The sequence below is a fragment of the Dromiciops gliroides genome, chromosome 6, assembly GCF_019393635.1.
Source record: "Dromiciops gliroides isolate mDroGli1 chromosome 6, mDroGli1.pri, whole genome shotgun sequence".
Taxonomy (NCBI): Eukaryota; Metazoa; Chordata; class Mammalia; order Microbiotheria; family Microbiotheriidae; genus Dromiciops; species Dromiciops gliroides.
In genome coordinates this window covers 222918174-222939792 of record NC_057866.1, presented here as the reverse complement: position 1 = coordinate 222939792, position 21619 = coordinate 222918174, and the positions used below count along the sequence as shown (strand labels likewise).

The following is a 21619-nucleotide window of genomic DNA, read 5'->3' as shown; positions in this document are numbered from 1 at the left end:
TGTGCTGTATTTTAATTCAAATATTCCAAATTATTTCAGAAGTCCATTCTTTTAAATGAAATGTATTAAAACCACAGAAAAAATTACCCTTCTTCCAGTCAAGACAGAACATCAAATTTTAGAATTTTTCCTAAACTGAAAACTAAGTATCTAGTGATCAAGAAATTCTTTGAATGCATGATGAATATATTATACCTTTATGATGTATACTATTTCTCTAGCCATATTTAGTTTCTCTTAACATGTTTTTCCTAACTATATTTTTCTCATTTTAATTTTGAAGACCATAAATATTTCAGAATTACAAAATGGTATCAGTCTTCTAATGTATTATTGTCAAAATTAATGATTTCTAATGGAACATTTTGAAATAACTATTTTAATATAGTTATCCTTCACAACACATAAATAAAAATAAGATTTTCCTATTTCTAATTTTCTTTTATAACAAAAATATACAATATTCATCTGTATAGAATAGCATACTGTTACCTCCCCTAGATATGTTAAGACTGTGTTTTGCCTATTACATTTACTCCCTCATCTGAATAATCATCATCAACATTGTAATCAACAAATTGGTTAATCTGGTATTCCTAAAGTTTGCTTACTTGATGCGTTATTAGTATTAAGTCAGTATTAGTTAATGATAATCTATTGGCAAATCAGAATGAAAAGCCTAGAAAAGTGATTCACTCCAATTGTGTTTACTCTTTCCTTAGAATGAACTGGGATTAATTATAATAATAATAATATAATAATAATATTGCTGATGTACTAACAAATCACAGCCTTCAGTTTAGGAAGATAAGAGCCAAAATAGGTGCAACTGACTAATCTGTTTGTCCAATTGGATAAGCAGCTATTATCCATAAAAATTACTGATTTGCTAATTGAAGCTACCCAGAGAAACATCCAGTATCATCTTAACATCATGTAAAGCCTCTAGTGGTTTCTACTTTATCCAATCAACTGCTGATAACAACAATGAACCAATCTTTAAATTCAGTCTCCGATTTGGGAGGATTATAATGCCAGACTTAATATTCTAGATATGTTTTAGGAAGCCTTGTCAATTTTAGTTCTATTTGAGAGACTGCATAACAATGTCTTTTTACTACAACAAAACAAGTAAAAGAAAATAAAGAAAATATAAACTAGGATCCAAAAATAGCCTATTTACCATCTGTTAACAATGAGTTCACATATAAATTCTTTCATTACATCATGCATTTTTTGTGTGCTAACAATTTCTTGTTTTAGTGATTTTTAAGCCTGTTTTCTCAATCAAGTGACTTGAATAAAATATTCTTGTTTTGTATTCTTCGTAAAAATCCTGTTTACCAAATATAATTTAAAAATCCAAATCTAAGAATTTTGGACTTTATTTACCATGTTACATAGTAGTCTCCTCTCTTCTCTAGCCTATTTCCCCCAATTTTTAAGATAATTTTTTTTAACTTGCAAATACTTTAGAGGAACATATACACTAGAAGAAAAAAAAAATTCCCCTTTAGATTTCAAAGCAACAGATCAAGATGAAGGGTTTTTTGTTTGTTTTGTTTTGTGGGGCAATGAGGGTTAAGTGACTTGCCCAGGGTCACACAGCTAGTAAGTGTCAAGTGTCTGAGGCTAGATTTGAGCTCAGGTCCTCCTGAATCCAGGGCCTTATCCACTGTGCCACCTAGCTGCCCTTAAGATGAAAGTTTTAAGATTTTTTTTTTATATCACTACAATACTTTACAATTTAAAAAATCATCCAGTTTTCTCAAGGATAGAAATGGCCTTAACAAAATATAATCTTTATTCTCTAGCTAACATATTGCCTGGCTCTCAATATTAGATTCATTAGTCTTATACTTTCCCGTTTTTGTTAAATTTTAAAACTTAATTGCCATTGCAAGCACTGTTTTTAACTTCAGTACTTCAGAATATTGGTCATTTCTTTGGGATGGGTACTGCTTTAACCAACATGGACGAGAAGCTATCCAAACCCAAAGAAAATATCTTTGTGAGGAGCTGTAACCAAAAAATTTCATCACTTGATGGCCAGCTTCATGGTGATGAGGCTCTCCTAACTGACCTGGGCTGCTACTGATACTAAATGTTGCCAACCTTGTGTTCAAACAAGTTTTCTACTTTTTACTAACATGATGGGTAGGAGATAAATATCTTAAGGTGGTTTAATCTTGCATGTCTCTGGTGACAAGTTATGTTGATGATTTGGGGATAGTTGTTTCTAAATGCACTTTTTAAAGATGTCACTCAACCAACGTTCCATTGTGGAATAGATCCTTAGTCTAGATTTGTGTCAACTATCTATAGATTTTTGGATAGTTTTTACCATAGTCAATAAAAAGGTATGTTTTCCTATCACTTTGGAAAATTCTAGCTACATTGATTTTATTTGTTCATAAGTTTCTAAAATTATAAGAAATCAAGATTTATTTTTTTATCTTTTCTGGTCTGTAACCAGTTACAAATGTTTTTTTCCCTTCCCATAATTGTTAAAGATTAAACCTTCCATCATCCTCAAAATTTTGACAAAGCTATGTTTTATTGGTTGAACAGACTAAATTACCTTTACAAGGAATTATCTAAATATGATTTTACTGGAGTTTATTTCCATCTAACAACTAAAAAATGCATATTATTCAGCCACAATTCATTTACTATTTCTTAAACTGCCATGGCTATAAGGTACAATGTTTATTGTGACACAGAAAGAAGTCATATAGAAAAGAAAATAAGTCATGTTATACGTGTTCTTCCAAGGAAATTTCAGTTTTAAAATGAAATTCTCTCCTGGAAAGAATAGTCATTAAAACAGTACCTATGTAAACTAAAATAGTACTTATGCAAACATTTTCATGTCTATTTTATTAATAGGGAGCATCCCCAAACATAAGGAAATCACTCTAACCTGTCCTTTTAACTGACTCAGATGTCAGCTGAACTCTATGATGTTTCAAATCAGGATTTCTCTCTTTCAACTTTTCTAAGCTTTCCAAAGCTGTACTATGTTCAGTCAGGGACCTTAAAAGGGAAATGCTGTTAACTAACTCAGGAAGTCCAAAGGAATTTCCAGCATTGTCCCAATATTTCATGCATTTTTTGTTATCTTCTCCCTCACTTTGTAAAGCCTCCATACTTTCTGTATCTTCAAGTTCATATACACCTATTTCTTTGGAAATAGGATCCTTTTTTCCCCAAAAGGGGATGTCAGAAATCTGAGTGCTTGATATATCAAATATGTCACGTTCAGACTCAGAATCACAATTCTGATTAGTATTTAAAAGTGGCAGGCTTTCATTCTTAACTAGTAATGGTCTATATCTACTGCCTTTAGTAAATAATAGGATATTGTCTTCAGAAGTCTGACTCATGCCTATGCTTGATAGAGAAAGCAGGTGTAAAGTATTTTCATTGTCACTGGACTTACTTTGAGGGGATACGTGATCGTAATCAGTAATGGGTGAGTGAACAGATCCATTACAGTGACTATTACCATATATCAATATATCATCAGTCTGCTTTGAGGATGAATCCCGTTTGGTTCCTCTGCTTAATGTTTCAAAATTTGACGTACCCACTGTCATTTCCTCTTCAATGTTTTCAACTTTGGGAAGATTCGAGTTAAACAGGAAAGATTCTTCATTACGTTTTCCAATTTTGTCAAAATCTACTGAAATTTCAGTACAAATCTGTGAAGACAGAGTTTTTTTAATGGGAAATTTTGCTGGAGGACTAGAATTAATTGTTATCAAATGTGACAGATGGTCATGGTTATCTTCTTGACTGTTCACCCTATCCTCAAATTTACTTTCAGCACACATTTTGTCCTCAGATGAAATTTTCTTTAGCCAATGCTTAGAACACAGGGGAAAGCTGTTGCTGTGTTCTGATTCTTCCTCAGTGTCACTGATATCAAAATTGTCCAGATTGAAAGTTACCTCCAAAAATGGTTCTGCTTTACTATTCAAATCTGTATTGGTATTAATATTTTCATTTTCTGCTCTATTTTTAGAAACCGATATGGCCAAATTATCAGATATAGCCAAATTATTATTTATGCACGAAGAATCTCTTTGTAGTTGTGGATGTTCCCACTCTGGCTGAGAAGAAAGTTTTAGGGAGCTCTCCCTTTCTGGCACTCCAGGTTTATTTAGTTCCTGCACATTTTCTCTAATGAAAAGAGATCCTTTTATGCATTTTGGATAATCATCGTTGAAGAGCATTTCAGTCTTGTGTTCTGATAATAAGAAATGATGTTCATTTTTGCTATCAACATCTGGTAAGTTTGCTCCTAACTCACTTTGACAACATGAAGATACTTGAAAATTTATTTTCTGATCACAGGTGGTTGGGTCATCATTATTTATTTGACTGTCTGTCTTATACGTAATCTTTTCAGAACTAGTTGCAAAGAGAGGCATCTCCTTTTGTTCAAAAGGACCTTTCAAATCCAAATCTAAATTGTCACCCTGGTCCTCAGATTTCCTGTCAGTATCACTTACATCAGAAGAACTTACAGATAAACTCTTTGGTAAATAAATATCCCATCGGCTTCTTTTTCTTATGTTATTTTCTAAATTATACTGATGAGGTATATTTTTTGAGCCATTCATTTCAGTGATCTCTTCTTCCCTTCCTATTATGCACTGTGGTTTAAGGGAGCCTTTTATTTCTTCTGTTAAGTGTCCAAGAGGAAAACTCTCAATAACTTCCATAGAAGGAGCTGATTTGGACTTCAGAAGTGCTAAAATCTGTTCTTTGCTCCTGATGTTTTGTGAAGTGGCTGAGCCTCTGGTTGTCAAACAATCTTCTTTCATGTACTCAGTTTCTAATGAAGAGTCTGACTTCCTAGGTACAGAATTGAGAAAAGAACAATCATCTTCATCATAGAATCTTTTCTGGTTAGAAAGGATGGGTGTGGTTGAAAGAAGTAAAGAGATAGACATGTCATTGGTGTTGCTATTCTCGTAATCAATGACACTGCTAGAGTCAGATGGCATAACAGTGTCTCTATTTTTCTTTCCAGTAGTAGAAAACAATGGAGGTGTGCAGGAGAACAGAGAAGAAAAGGTAGGATAAGACTCCTTAGACAGAAGTGATGCAGCTGATTCATCATTTTCTATGGTTGCCATCTTCTTTGGCACTTGACGTGGTCCTTGGAATCCCTAAGTGCATAAAAATAACATTAGGGGCACTGAACTTTTACAGAGAATTTTAAATGATTTGACAATGGAAAAGGAATGTTTTCAATTTGCTAAAAAAAAAAAATCAAAATAATATCACTAGCATAGTATAATACTGTGAGCTTTACATGTTATTTCACTCAATTCTCACAACAACCCTGTGAGGTTGGCTCTTATGCTAGTGTCAGAGGCAGAAATGGAATCCAGGTTTTCCTGTCTCTAAGTCCAACACTTTATTCTATCCACAGCACCACCTAGTTATCTCTAAAATAAAAATTTACTAGACTTTGTTTTTGTTGTTGTTCAATCACTTCAGTTATGTCCAACTCTTTGTGACTTCATTTGGGATTTTTTTGGCAAAAATACTGGAGTGGTTTGCCATTTCCTTTTCTAGCTCATTTTACAAATGGGTAAACTGAGGCAAGGGGGGTTAAGTGACTTGCCCAAGATGACACAGTGTCTGAGACTAGATTTCAACTCAAAAAAGATGAGTCTTCCTGACTCCACTCTATCCACTGCACCACACAGCTGCCCATATTTACTAAATTAAAATATATTAAAACATAAATATCAGCTCAGAGTCAGATAATATTTATTTGTTCATTTTCTCAAAGAATTTCCCAGCAGTGAGATGCGGGATGAAATTATACATAGAAGTCAGGAGGAGTCAGGGGGATCTGAGGTCAAGTCCCATCTCTTGATACAACCTGGATAAGTGAGTTTAGGCAAGCCACTTAACCTCCAACAGTCCCAGACAAATCTCTAAGCTTATAAATCGCAAAACAAAATTTTATCTGCATTGGTTTAGAGAGACTGCTTATTGGGAATTCCCCATACCAACGAAATAACCAATAAAATGAGTAACTGATAAGCTGTGATACTCAAGATCTGTTAGTCATTTACAAGATTTTATACATACATTCTGATTTCTTATTTTAAGTAGAAAAACTTACAGTAAACTTTCTTTTTAAACCAGTGGGTAGACATGGCTTTGGCTTGTTAGAAGGTTTCAATCCTTGTACATTTAACTTGGGTACTTCCCTTGTAACTTGTAAATTGCTAGGGATATTTTCAGCATTTTTTACATCTTCAACCGTGATTAAATATCGATCACTCTCTAAGTCATCTCCAGGTTTCACCTATATTTTAAGGAAAAAAACCCCAAACATACACATTTGTCATCATAAGCAGTCAACACGCAAACAAAAAAACAGCTTCTCCTAAATGACATAAAAATATAAATCTGCATAACAGAAATCACATATCAATTATATCTTTTACTATCAAAAGGAACATATATTACACATATGTTCAAAATGATTCTCAATAAAGTACAGATATAACTTACTCCACTACTCAATAGTTGGACATTAGGATGTAAGCTCATTCAGGACAAGAACTGTTTTTTGCCTTTTTGTATCCCTGGCACTTAGTACAGTGCCTGGCACGTATAAGGTGCTTAATAAATGCTTCCTGATTGACTGACTTGGTTTATACGTTATTTAAAAATGTTTTAAAATGTATTATATTACTGGGGCAGCTAGGTGGCTCAGTGGATAGAGCACCGGCCCTGGAGTCAGGAGTACCTGAGTTTAAATCCAGCCTCAGACACTTAACACTTACTAGCTGTGTGACCCTGGGCAAGTCACAACCCCAATTGTCTCACCAAAAAAAAAAAGAAGAAAAAAAATGTATTATTATTTTAGTTGATGAATAACATACTTGTTAAGGTCTTTAAAAGTTAGACAGTACCCAGACTTTAGCACAGTAACTGGCACAGCCGTTGCTTAATGTTTAGTGACTGATTGACTGATAAAAGAAACATGTTGTTTACATACCTAAATATTTTCAGACTGAACAGATACAAGATCTGATTTGTTGTTGTTTAGTCAGTTTTCAGTTGTGTTAGACTTTTCCTGATCCCTTCAATCTGATCAGTCTTCCTGATTGAGTTTTCTTAACAGAGACACTGAAGTGGTTTGCCATTTCCTTCTCTAGCCCAATTTACAGGTGAGAAAACTAAGGCAAACATTGTTTACTAACTTGCCCAGGGTCATGTCTGAAACTGGATTTAAACTTAGGCCTTCCTGCCTCTAGGCACTATGCTCTATCCACTGTCCCACCTAGCTGCCCTATGGCCTGATTTAACAATATACAAAACCTTTTTTTATCAAATTGATTGACTGATGCAATAATGTAGAAGCTAAAAAGATTAGGACAATGCATCAATACAAAGTAATATTCATTTACTAAAACTGTACTTTTAAAATAAGCACTCTATGCACTTAACCCCAATTGCCTCACTAAAAAAAAACAAAAACAAAACAAAATAAGCACTCTATGAAGAAAATAAATAGGATGAGAAAAATAGAGTATAAAATAAGTATATCACATAAGGTCTAACATCCAGAATATACAAGGAACTGGCCAAACATCTATATCCTATGACTTGCTGCTTCTTGGGGAAAGCATGTTTTATTAGTTTTATGCAGTTATTTTCAAACTTTTGGGTCTCATGACCCCTTAAAGATTACTGGTGATTGGGGGGCAGCTAGGTGGTGCAGTGGATAAAGCACCGGCCCTGGATTCAGGACTCCCTGAGTTCAAATCTGGCCTCAGGGGCAGCTAGGTGGCGCAGTGGATAGAGCACCGGCCCTGGAGTCAGGAGTACCTGAGTTCAAATCCGGCCTGAGACACTTAACACTTACTAGCTGTGTGACCCTGGGAAAGTCACTTAACCCCAATTGCCTCACTAAAACAAAACAAAACAAACAAACAAACAAAAAAACAAATCCGGCCTCAGACACTTGACACTTATAAGCTGTGTGACCCTGGGAAAGTCACTTAACCCCAATTGCCTCACTAAAAAAAACCAAAAAAACCAAACAAACAAAAAAACAAATCCGGCCTCAGACACTTGACACTTATAAGCTGTGTGACCCTGGGCAAGTCACTTAACCCTCATTGCCCTGCAAAAAAAAAAAAAAAAAAAGAAGATAATGGGAGCAGAGAAAATGAAGGCATCACTACCTGTGTGACCTTGGGCAAATGACTAATCTCTTCGGGTCTCAGTTTTCTCATCTATAAAATATGGCAATGGGAATAGATGAACACTAAGGTCTATGATCCTTTAATCACCTTATGGCCATCAAGATGGAAAAAATAAGCAGAGTATTAAAGCAATGAAATATTATGGTGCTACCAAAAAAAGGGTAAATCTGGAGCATACAAGGAAACCTGGAAAGGCCCATACAAAGAGAGACAAAACAAAATCCCAAGAATCAGAACTATATTCACAGTAACAATTAGCTAAAGAGAACAAAGAAAGAAAACACAAAAATCTTTAGAAATCTCTGAAAAAGAATAGAGAACAAAGATATTTTTGCTTGCTTATTGCTTGTTGTCACTTGGTTCTGTCTTGTTAAATGCTACAGTTTGATGTCAGATTTTATTCCTTATTCTGTATGTTGTTTTGAGTATTATTTTCCTGTCAATGGTTAGTTTACAATGAAAACATTAAAAAGAAATGTAGGTTTTATTAATCTATTTTCAGAAAAAGATTATTTCAAAGTGATTTCTGAAGTGATTTTAAAAATTAAGAAAAAAAATTAAAATACCTCACACTGTTTAAGAAATAAACTCTCCAAGCACTGTCCTTTGTCATCATACAAAGTTGCCTATATTAAAATAAAATAACATTTAAAAAATAAAGTTAACATGAAAACACTTTAAATTCTTTAAAATATTTTCTAAAACAAATGAACAATCATTAGATAAATCACATTAAATGTATTATTTGGCTTTGTCATATTTTAAATATCGCCTATCAGTAAATAGTTTGTATTTATTTGTTTGTTTGCATGTAATAGGGTTTATTGATCATTTATTCTAGCACTATGCTAAGCACTGAGGGAGATATAAAAGACGAAGGCATTGCCCTTACAAGATCTTGAAATATAGCTAGTTGGGAAGATAAGAAATAAACACATTTATTTATCAGTTCAAAAAACAATGAGATGGAAATTGACATAAGATTAGAGGTGGTATGAGTCTTGTGGAAGTGGTACTGTTTTAGAAAAGTAAAAACAGTGGAGTCTGCATATATGGAATGGTGGAGTACAGGGAAAGAGGAGGTAAATATGAAGAATTTGGTGGACAATGAAGAAACTGTCCTATCAGTATCAGAAGGTTTATGTTAGAGAGAAGTGGGTGATAAGGAGCATTAAAGGAGCATTAAAAGTCCCATAGCTAAGATGAGAGACAGGCTGAGGAATTAGTATATCATTGTACAAGCGATATATCTTATATGTATGTCCTATAATGTCTCAGATAGTATATGAATTCACTTTTTAAAACTTCTAAACATTAATGTTCTGTGTTTTTTTCCTTGAAAATTACCAGGGCAGCTAGGTGGCACAGTGGATAAAGCACTAGCCCTGGATTCAGGAGGACCTGAGTTCAAATTCGGCCTCAGACACTTGACACTTACTAGCTGTGTGACCCTGGGCAAGTCACTTAACCCCCATTGCCCCTCCAAAAAAAAAAAAAAGAAAGAAAGAAAAAGAAAGAAAATTACCACAGATAATTAATAGATAATCTTGTGAATTCACTCAATGGCACCATTTATAAAGACTTGGTTACTACTACTCCAAATATAAATTAAATCAAATACTCATTGAGATTCTACTATTTTCTTTTCAATCTTAATAGTATTTTTTTTCCAGTTACATGTAAAGATAGTTTTCAAAATTCATTTTCAAAAGATTTGGAGTTCCAAATTTTTGTCCCTTCCTCTTTCCCTCCCCAAGACAGCAAGCAATCTGATATAGGCTATATATGTACAATCACATTAAATATATTTCCACATTAGTCATGTTGAGTTTTGCTAAACTACCCACTGTAATAGTTGAATTTTCAAATCCATGTCAGAGCTTTATAACATATAACTGATAACATTATAACAATGTTCAAATATGAATTTAAGAATTGAACTTTTAGAGTCAAATAGATTATTCCAAACCTACCTTATTTCCTGAGAAACTGACCTTCAGTATTCCATCTTGCCATATTTTTGATTTCTTCATCTTCTGATGAGTATATAGTACCTTATTTATAAGAGCACAAAAGTTAAGAGATAGTTTTCAGTAATCCTATACTTATATTTGTGGAATACATGAATCAAATACTGAAATAGAAAAATCAAAGATACTTACAATAAATTCTTGACTTGCCATTGTTTATGCTGAAGATAAAATTCATCTGAGACCAGTAAATCTTCAATGACTGCTAAAGCACTTGCTCATTTTATCCTAGGCATATATAGAATTCATGGAGTTCATCACTGATGAGAAATATAAACAAAAATTTAAATTTGGAATGTATAACCTTATTTATAACTTATTCCAGGTACCTGAAGAAAAAATATTAAATGTCTTTTCTTTGTACATGGCAACCTATTCAGCTGGAAACTTGTATCAGAAAATAAGTGTCTTTGCTTGATTTTTTTAATAGAATTTTATTTTCCAAAATATACGTAAAAACAAAATTTTAACAATTTTTTTTAAACTTTGTGTTCCAATTTCTCTTCCCCCCTCACCCCCCCACCCACAAGAACTCAAGCAATTCAAAATAAGTTATACATGAGTAGTCATGGAAAAATTCCCATATTAGCTAGTTGTGAGAGAAAACAGTAAAAAAAAAAAACCAACAAAACTTCAGATTAAGGAATTGTCAAAGTGGAAAAGAAAAAAAAATTTTTTAATGTGTTTTCATCTGTTTTAAAATTGAATGTCTCCAAACCTGGACATGAAGTTGTGCAAATAGGGCTGGTCTTGGGAGTCAAGAAACTGGAGGTTGAACGGTGGTTCTGCTATTCACTACCTGTAGACTAATTAATTAACCCTTTTGTTCCTCAGGTGTTTTTTTTTTCATCTGTAAAAGTACTCTTCCAACTGTAAAATCCTGCCATCCTTGAACATCAAACTTCAATTTGCATGTTTTCTGAATTGCTTCAGAACCACCACAAGGTGGCTCCCTAGTGTTTTGAATATGAGCTTCCATTTTTTTTATTATAAAAGTATTTTATTGTTTTCCAGTTACATGTAGTTTTCAACATTTGTTTTTATAAGATTTCTAGTTTCATATTTTTTCCCTCCCTCCCCCCTTCCCAAAACAGCAAGTAATCTGATATAGGTTATAGATGTATGATCACATTAAACATATTTCTGCATTAGTCTTACTGTGAAAGAAGAATCAGAGCAAAAACGAAAAACCTCAAAAAAAGAAAAACAGCACCAAAAACAAAAGAAAAAGTATGGGGCGCAGCTAGGTGGCGCAGTGGATAGAGCACCAGCCCTGGAGTCAGGAGTACCTGAGTTCAAATCCAGCCTCAGACGCTTGACACTTACTAGCTGTGTGACCCTGGGCAAGTCACTTAACCCCAATTGCCTCACCAAAAAAAAAAAAAAAAAAAGTATGGTTCAATCTGCATCTAGATTCCACAGTTCCTTTTTTCTGGATTTGGAGAGCATTTTCCATCATGAGTCCTTTGGAACTATCTTGTACCATTGTATTGCTGAGAAGAATCAAGTCTATCACACTTGATCAACACATAATGTTGATGATACTGTGTACAATGTTCTCCTGGTTGTTCTGCTCATCTCACTCATCATCAGTTCATGCAAGTTCTTCCAGGTTTCTCTGAAATCTGCCTATGAGCTTCCATTTTCAATCTGTCAACATGCTGTTGCAGCAAGGGTTACAATCATACATCTGTAAACAAAGTAGCAGGAAACACTCTTGCAAAGTGACTATTATAGATTAATATGATAGATTAAACAAGTGTCTGTGTTCTGAAGCAAGGCAGAAATCATCAACTGTGGACTTCCTACATTCCGGTACTTCCTACATGAGGTGTTCCTTTTCTCTTGATCCCTGTAACAGTCAATCCATTTCTGGGGCATCACTTGTTTAAAGAGAAACTTGGATTAGAGTTCAAATTCTGAAATCCTATGATTTTATGCAGACCAAGTAATAGAACTAAGGCTATTTTGTCATAAAGCAAAGATTTAGAAATCGAGATATTTAAAGGTTTTTTATAATCAAGGAATTTAAAACCAAGTGCTCAAACTACTGATGCAAGCCTATATTAAAGTACACACGTACGTATGTATGCATGCATGTATGTATGTATATATGCTGGTCCTCTAAAACCAGGCTGTTGCTAGGACCTTAGTTGAAGCCTGCCAGAACTTTCAGCCTCCATAGGCTTTGAGAACCCAGGGTCACAGGCATACCATACCATCAGAGTAGAGCTTTTTCACCCCCTCACCTCCTCACTTCTTAGAGCTGAACAAGTCAAAACTGATTCAAAATATAGGACAGCTACATTTAAGGAAGAAGTTTTCTGGATTGAGGATTTTTAATGGGGAGAGATCTATTTCTGATCATTTAAGTATAATGTTGTCTAAAAGTGAACGTGAAGGAGATTAGACTGAAAATGAACCAAATCTCTTGTTGGTGGTTTACTTTCAATCAATCAACATTTATCTGATTCAGCTGATTTACTAATTGATTTGGTTGATTGACATATTCAATCAATCCATGCTTACTAAGTGCCAAACAAGGACAAAGAATGAAAGAACTCCTACTTGCAAGATATTTACACCTGCCATATATTTACAAATATGTGGTCAAAAATCTTTACACTTTTACAAAGTCCAGGCATCAATTCACTGGTGCTGGTAAAACTGTTGCTAATCAGCAGCTAGGTGGCATAGTGGACAGTGCACCAGGCCTGGAGTCATGAAGACGGGAGATCTAATTTGCCTTAGTTTCCTCTTCTGTAAGAAGGAGCTGGAAAAGGAAATGGCAAACCACTCCAATATCTTTGCAAATGGGGTCAGACACAACTGAACAACCACTTTTCTGAGTGTTTTGGGGGTTGGGTTTTTAAGATTTTTTTTTCAATCCTGCCCTATTGTTAACCTGGGTTTGTGAACTTGTTTTTGTTGTTTTTTTATTGTCTATCAATGTGATTGGTTTCTTCTGTAATCCTGTGGTTTTGATGTTATGCATTCAAGCCCAATCTTTTAAAAAGGAGTCCCTAGATGTTGACCTACTGCCAAGGGGGGCTATGACACGCAAAAAAGTTAAGAACATCTGGTCCAGGACAATAGGGGTGTGTGGATATATTTTCGTGGGGTCCCTCAACTCTTTATTTTCACCAACCTCTAACTGAAATTTATCATTTCCTTCAATTTGAATGCAGGTAAACAAACCATTCACTATCATACCAGACCCCAAAAAAGGCAAAGAACCCTTTTCTACAGGATCTTGTGTTGTTCAGTCACGCCTGACTCTATGTGACCCCATTTGGGGTAGTCTTGGCAAAGATTTTGTCATTTTGTCATTTCCTTCTCCAGGAGATTAAGGCAAAGAGAAGTTAAGTGACTTGCCCAGGGTCACACAGCTTGCTAGTGTCTGAGGCCCGATTTGAGCTCAGGTTTTCCTCACTCCAGGCCCAGCACTCTATCCACTAAGCCAGGTTAAGTGACTTGCTCAGGGTTTACCCAAATCTAAATCCACAGAAAAAATACATTTCAAGAACCACCATTCCTGATGATTGACTCAATATCACCAAGGAGAAATCACACTGTCTGACTGCACTGTCCCTGCAGGACAGACTTCTGCCTGAGTCCCAAAGGGGTCTGAGGGACCACCGGTGTCAATAGAGTCCACAATCCCCCCCCCCCTTTTTTTTAAGTGAGGCAACTGGGGGTTAAGTGACTTGCCCAGGGTCACACAGCTAGTAAGTGTTAAGTGTCTGAGGCCGGATTTGAACTCAGGTACTCCTGAATCCAGGGCCCGTGCTTTATCCACTGCGCCACCTAGCCTCCCCCACAATCCCCTTATTATCCAGATGAGAAAACTGAAGACCGATCACACGATCAATAAGCAGAAGAGCTGAGGTTTTGAAGGGCTCCCCGCTCCTATTCTCTACCTCCCGGCTTCTCTCTGGTTTCCCTCCAATCTCAGCTAATGATAGCGCCATGGAATTGTAAACTCCTTGAGGGTGTAGCCTGTCTTCTACCTCTTTTTATATCCCCGGGGCTTAGAACAGGGCTGGCACTTAGTAGGTGTTTAATGAATACTTTTCGATGCGTTGCCTTTGTAGTTATTCACATAGTGCTCGGATAGTTCATATATGAAGTTAGAGTTACAGAGCTCAGAGAGCTTGCCAAGCCCTTGACAAGTTCACTCCTTTGATTCTCACTCCAGGGCAGCTGGGTGACGCAGCGGATAGACTCCCCCTCCTGAGACGCGCACTAGCCGGGTGACCCTGGGCCAGTCTCTTCAACCTGTCTGCCTCAGTTTCCTCCTCTGTAGAACGAGCTGGAGAAGGCAATGACAAAACCACTCCGGGATCTCTGCCAAGAAAACCCCTGATGGGGTCATGACGAGTCAGATACACACAACAACAACCCTACAAAGTTGGGTGCTTTTGATGTCCCCACGCGCTACACAATACACACACCCAGATAGTCATATACACAGACAGAACACAACACACAAAGAACACACGCACACAACACACTGATACGCTCTGTACACACTGACGCCTCTCTCTCTCTCTCTCTCACACACACACACACACACACACACACACACACACACACACACACACACACGGCTTTTGGGGGGTAGGGAGGAGGGGGTCACCTGTCCCGGCCGCGAGTCTTGATTTTCGAATTTTTCCCGCGAAAGCCGATGACGCCACTGCTCCGCGACAAAGCCCCGCCGCGCCCATTCGCGCGCCCCTCCCCCGCCCTCCTAAATCCCCAATCGCGCGACTCCTTCCGGGTCCTTGCGCAGGCACGCGCGGGCGTGACGACGGCTCTGGTCGCACAGCACGTGACGCGCGGGCCCCAGCAACGGAGAAGAGCGGGGAGGAGGAGACCGTTTACGAAACGCGCCGAGGCTTGGACCCGTTGCCTGGGGGACTGAACCGAGTAAGTGCGAGCGGTCGAGGCGGCCCGCGCGAGATGCCCCGCGGTGGTCAGGCCCAAATCCGCCTTCGATTTCTGGTTGGCTTCACTTCCTGTACCTTCCTAATTGCCCCGTCTTCCCCCTCCCCCCAACACCTTCCTTCACCCCCCTCCGCCTTTGTGTCAGGGCGCCTGCGTAGAAGGTCTTTGGACGTCCCCGCCCTCTCGTAGTCTTGAGGTGGGGTAACACTTGAGCTGGGGGGAGGGAGGGAAAAGAGTCTGATCCCCGGGACACGCCCACCTCACCAGCCAGTCGGCTAATATTTATTAAGCACCGACCTTGATCGGCCACTGTGCTTTCCAGCTAATTTACTACTTAATCTTTCAGCCAGCATTTATTAAGCGCCACCTGTGTACCTGGTACTCTGAATTTAATCCCTTTAATATACAGCCTAATCAGTAATTACCTGACGCGTTCCGGCGCCGTGCATTCCAACCAGTCTTGCTAGCCTCATGGCTGTTCCACCAGGAAGACCCTCCCTCCCTGCCCCCCAAGCCAGGAATACCCCCCCCCTTCATCCTTGCTTTTCTCGGCCCTCCTTGTTTTTAGCGTTTTCTCTGAGACTGCAATTTATCTTGTATGTAATTTGTTCATACAGAACTGTTGGCGAGCGTTCTCCCGGGTTAGACTAGGAGCTCCTTGCGGGCCGGAACGCTCTCTTAGTGCGCCTAGCCTGAGTCCACCTACGCTGTAAGCACTTGGTAAATGCCAGGTGACCTGACTTCCCGCCCTTTGATTTACCTCTTTTTTTGTTTTGTTTTGGCGAGGCAATTGGGGTTGAGTGACTTGCCCAAGGTCACACAGCTAGTAAGTGTTAAGTGTCTGAGGCCGGATTTGAACTCAGGTCCTCCTGACTCCAGGGCCAGTGCTCTATCCACTGCGCCACCTAGCTGCCCCTGATTTACCTCTTAATCAGTCAAGATGTTATGACACCTGTGTGCTCCACACTTGGCATTCCATAAGTCTCATTTGCAGCAAATCGGCAAACATTTAGTTGATGAATGCAGATGAAATTGTAATTAAAGACTTTTGAGGGACAGCTGGACCTGGAGGCAGGAAGACATGAATTCAGATGTGACCACAGACCATTATCAGCTGTTTGTGACCTTGGGCAAGTCACTTAAGTACCTTTTACCTCGGTTTCCTCATCTGTAAAATAAGTTGTGAGGATTAAAATATTAACATAGTATTTGTAAAGTGCTTGATCCATATTAAGCACTATATAAATGCTAGCTGTTGATGTTGTTATTATTGCGAACTTCATTTCTTAGCACTGGGCCTAGTTGTTAAGTTCTTTTTTCATAAACCCATTTGGGGATTTCTTGGCAAAGATACTGGAGTGCTTTGCCATTTCCTGCTCCTGCTCATTTTACAAGGAAGGGAGGTGAGTCTGCCCACCTCCAGGCCTGGCACCTAGCTGCTCTGCAAGTTCAAATGTGACTTCAGACAATTATTAGTGACCTTGGGCAAGTCACTCATCTTCTGTTTGCCTCTGTTTCTTCAACTTTAAAATGGAGGTAACAATAGCACCTACCTCCCAGAGTTGTGAGAAATGAAAGAGTTATAAAGTGCTTGGTACAAATGCTAGCTGCTATTATTATTATGTCTGTGTCTATTACTTACCTAGCTTTGTCATTGCACAACTCAGACTCAGTTGTTTTGCCTTCCAAGCTAGAAAAACTTCTAAGTATGGGATGGGTGATGGACCGTTTTCTTTTTAACTCATCTCCAAGTTCACTGCAGAATGATGCAATTTTTCATACCCTGCACTGAGGAAGGCCATAATGTGCCTTAGTGAAAGGAGTACCCATACAGTTAATTACAGATCCTTGAAGGAATAAAGCAAGCTTTGCTTGAGCTGCTGGTAAGACACAAAAATCACTAAAATTCCATTTCTCTTTCACTTTTCTTCTTCTTTCTGAAAAGTAAAATGGTCCAGAGTAGTTTGTGTTGTTGATAAAAGATGTCACTGAGATAGTCCCTGAGTAAATTGGTATTAACTATAACAAAAAAAAAATCAAATAAAAATTCACTTAACTCCTATAAAATAGATTAGTGGATGAATTGTAAGTAAGGGAAAACATACCAAGGGTTTTTTGTTGTTGTTTTTTGTTATTTTTTGTTTTTGTTTTTGCAGGCAATGGGGGTTAAGTAATTTGCCCAGGGTCACACAGCTAGCAAGCGTCAAGTGTCTGAGGCTGGATTTGAACTCAGGTACTCCTGAATCCAGGGCCAATGCTCTATCCACTGCACCACCTAGCTGCCCCCCTTTTTTTTTTTTTAATCATTAATTGGGTGCTAAATTAATTAATTGCCTGCAAAAGAAAATAATAAAATATTAATGTCAGCTGCCCTCTATATAGGTTTTTTAAAGTAGTATTTTTCCTCAATTATATTTCTTTCTTTTGGCGGGGCAGTGAGGGTTAAGTGACTTGCCCAGGGTCACAGAGCTAGTAAGTGTCAAGTGTCTGAGTTCGGATTTGAACTCAGGTCCTCCTGAATCCAGGGCCAAGGCTTTATCTACTGTGCCACCTAGCTGCCCTCTCCTCAATTATATTTAAAAACAATTTTTAGCATTAGGGTTTTTTTTTTTTTAATTTTTTGAGTTCCATATTCTCTTTCTCCCACTCTTCCCTTCCCCCTCCCTAAGATAGTAAGCAATTAGGGGCAGCTAGGTGGTGCAGTGGATAGAGCACCGGCCCTGGATTCAGGAGTACCTGAGTTCAAATCCAGCCTCAGACACTTAACACTTACTAGCTGTGTGACCCTGGGCAAGGCACTTAACTCTCATTGCCTGACCTAAAAAAAAAAAAAAAAAGATAGTAAGCAATTCAATATAGGTCATATGTGTACAATCATGCAAAACATATTTCCTTATCAGTATGTTTTAAGAGATAGTCTTAGGGGCAGATAGGTGGCGCAGTGGATAAGGTGAGGAGGACCTGAGTTCAAAATAGGCCTCAGACACTTGACAATTACTAGCTATGTGACCCTGGGCAAGTCACTTGACCTTCCCCCTCCCAAAAAAGATATTCTTACACTTATGAGAACATAATGGGCCAGTACATGCCTTTGTGCTTACTATTCAGAGTTGTCCTGCATGTCTCTGTTTTACAATTTAATAGCAGTGTGACTTTCAAAAAGCCTCATGAGGCTATTTCCTCACCTGTAAAGTACAAATGATAATGGTTGAACTCAGCATTCTTAGAATGAAATGAGATAATGAATGTAAAAGTGTTTTAGCTCTCAAAAACTGTGTGTCACATACTTTCCTTTATTTCTTCTCTACCACAACAAATTGGAAGTGAAGGTTCATAGTGTCATAAGCAATCCTGTTTTTCTGTTCTATGAGTGAATGAAAAAATATTAAGTGCTTACTATGTGCAAAGTTCTGTGCTTCAGTGTTGCAGATACTTAGAATCAGAGTCAATAACCATTTATTAAGCACCTACTATGTGCCAGGTATTGTGTCAGGAATACAAAGAAAGGCAAAAGACAACCCCTGCCTTCAAGGAGCTTACAATTTGTAAAGGAGGCAGCACATAAAAAGAAGCTGAAAATGAATGGTGGAGTTGCCTGGCTTGGGGGCATGATGGAGTCCTGCAACCCAGTGGGAGATGATCTGGAGAGGCATAAGTTTCAGAGTTGATTTCATCTTCCACAATGATGAATTTCTGGAGATGACATCAGATGAAGTAAGACAGTCCCTGCTCCCAAGGAGTTCACATTCCAGTGGGAAAGACAAGCCTTTTCACCTACTAGTCAGATAAAAAGGTGCTATGGTCCTTAAAATACAGCAGCAAAAAGCATGGTAATGCATTTTCTTTAACATCATTTCCACTGGTAAAATACCAGTTTCTGATGTAAAAATACAGTGATCCAAGGGGCAGCTAGGTGGCGCAGTGGATAAAGCATTGGCCCTGGATTCAGGAGTACCTGAGTTCGAATCCAGCCTCAGACACTTGACACTTACTAGCTGTGTGACCCTGGGCAAGTCCCTTAACCCCCACTGCCTCACCAAAAAAAAAGGGAAAAAAGGTATTTAAAAAATACAGTGGGGGGCAGCTAGATGGCACAGTGGTAAAGCGCCGGCCCTGGATTCAGGAGTACCTGGGTTCAAATGCAGCCTCAGACACTTGACACTTACTAGCTGTGTGACCCTGGGCCAATTTGATCCTCATTGCCCTGCCAAAAAAAAAAAAAAATACAGTGATCCAAGACAATCCCAAAGGAGCATACTATCCACTTCCAAAGAAAGAACTAATATTGATTGAACACAAACTGAAGCATGCTATTTTTCACTTTCATCTTTTTCTTTTATTCAAGTTTTCTCATACAAAATGACTAGTATGTTAATGTTTTACATAATTGCACACATGTATAGCCTATATCTGATTGCTTACCACATCATCAAGGGGAGAGGGGATGAAGGGAAGGAGGGATAAAATTTGGAACTCAAAACATTAAAAATGTTTATTATTTTAAAAAATATAACGTGTCCCAGGAACAATGAGAATAGTGGCTTAGACCAGAAATATCCAACTAGCTGATCAGAATTGGCTCTCAAATACAGCCTGAACCAGATTAAAATGTAATTAGGAGACGTTTAACAAAATAAATTAAAATACAATATAACATAGATGATGCTTAATTGTGGTTTTCTAAGTCAATATTCAGCCACAGTGATCCATTCCTATTTGAGTTTGATACTACTGGCCTAGACTACACAAAATGTGGCATAATGGAAAGAGTAGAATTGAATTTACAATCAGTTATGCCCTTGGCATGTCACTTCTCACTGGACCTCAGTTTTCTTATCTGTAAAATACCTCTTAGATCCCTTCCTACTCTTAATCTTTGATCTGTGCCTTTTTAAATCCTCTTCATCCTTCAAGGAAGCTGCAGGTACCACTGTCTCCAAGAAGCCTTCCCTGATCCTTCTAGCTGAGCAGGATCTTTCCTTCCCCTCAGTTCTTTATAGCACTTTGTTTCAATCTCATATACATATATCACTTATTTGTCAGTTATTTGAGGAACAATGTCTATCTTGCTCTCAATGGCTGTGGGCTGATTTATTCATAGAAACTGTTAAATACTGTTTGTTGGGGTTTTTTTTGTTTTTGTTTTTTTGATGAGGCAATTGGGGTTAAGTGACTTGCCCAGGGTCACACAGCTAGTAAGTGTTAAGTGTCTAAGGCCTGATTTGAACTCAGGTCCTCCTGACTCCAGGGCAGGTGCTCTATCCACTGCGCCACCAGCTGCCCCTCAATTGGCTTTTATCAAGCCTTATTTATGTGCCAAATACTTCTCAAACTGACGATACAAAAATCGAAATAGTCACTGCTTTCAAGAAACTTATATTCTGTCAAAGGAAACAACACGTACATGGAGGATTAGGTAGTGATAGTATTCAAAGTAATACAAAGTTGGGGAGGGAGAGTACTCTTGGGGAAAGGGAGCCAAAGAGGCTTTTTTAGTGGATGGTTCTTGAGCTGAGTTTTCTTTTTTTTTTTTTTGGTGGGGCAATCGGGGTTAAGTGACTTGCCTGGGGTCACACAGCTAGTAAGTGTTAAGTGTCTGAGGTCCAATTTGAACTCAGGTCCTCCTGAATCCAGGGCCTGTGCTCTATCCACTGTGCCACCTAGCCGCCCCTTGAGCTGAGTCTTAAAAGAAATCAGGGATTCTAAAAAATCCAGCTAAGCAGTGGCACACATGCTACCAAATGAGGCAGGAGATGGTGTGTCAAGTGTGAGGAAAAGCAAGACAGCTTGTTTTCTACAGGAAAAGGAGTAATGTGTAATGAATTTGTTGATGCCAAATCATTAAGGCCTGTAAGTGGTAGAAAGAAGAGTTTGTTTGACCATACAAGTAACAAGAAGACACTAAAGTATTGAGTAGGGGAGTAGCATGGTCAGGCTTGTGCTTTAGGAAGACTAGCAGCTTGAGTGGAAAGTGGAATTCGTATGGGGAGAGACTTGAGACAAGGTGACAAGAAGGATCCTATTACAATAGGTTTTTTTCTCCAGTTTTCCCAACAGTTGTTTCTTATCAAAAAGCCACTTTTTTTTCCTAACTTAATTTATGTTATCAGGTTTATAGAATAGACTTATTGAATTCTATTATTTCTGACTGTTCTTTGTCTAGTCTGCACCAATCTACTTTTTGTTTCCTTTTTTTGAACAGTATCAAATGTTTTTGGAGATTGCTACTTTATAATATGGGCAGCTAGGTGGTGCCAGGCCTGGAGTCAGAAAGACTCATCTTGAATTCAAATCTGGCCTCAGACACTTACTAGCTGTGTGACCCTGGGCAAGTCACTTACCCCTGTTTTCCTCAGTTTCCTCATCTGCAAAGTGAGCTGAGAAGGAAATGGG

The 21619-nt window shown here is 37.9% G+C and overlaps 2 protein-coding genes across 2 annotated transcripts in view; one reads left to right on the top strand and one right to left on the bottom strand.

Moving 5' to 3' along the window:
* The window catches only part of ZGRF1 (zinc finger GRF-type containing 1), a 78302-nt gene extending 63346 nt beyond the window's left edge, over nucleotides 1–14956 (bottom strand). Inside the window, exons 1-6 of the mRNA XM_043972021.1 lie at nucleotides 14919–14956; nucleotides 10412–10539; nucleotides 10223–10303; nucleotides 8816–8875; nucleotides 6152–6337; nucleotides 3443–5180 (exon numbers count right to left, since the gene is read on the bottom strand). Coding sequence (XP_043827956.1) covers nucleotides 3443–5180; nucleotides 6152–6337; nucleotides 8816–8875; nucleotides 10223–10303; nucleotides 10412–10432 — 2086 coding nt within the window. The 5' untranslated portion in view covers nucleotides 10433–10539; nucleotides 14919–14956. The remainder of the gene's footprint in view (nucleotides 1–3442; nucleotides 5181–6151; nucleotides 6338–8815; nucleotides 8876–10222; nucleotides 10304–10411; nucleotides 10540–14918) is intronic.
* Nucleotides 14957–15072: 116 nt separating this feature from the next.
* LARP7 (La ribonucleoprotein 7, transcriptional regulator) overlaps nucleotides 15073–21619 on the top strand; it is a 37565-nt gene continuing 31018 nt past the window's right edge. The window contains exon 1 of the mRNA XM_043973053.1: nucleotides 15073–15208. The gene's annotated coding sequence lies outside the window, so the exon portion shown is untranslated. The remainder of the gene's footprint in view (nucleotides 15209–21619) is intronic.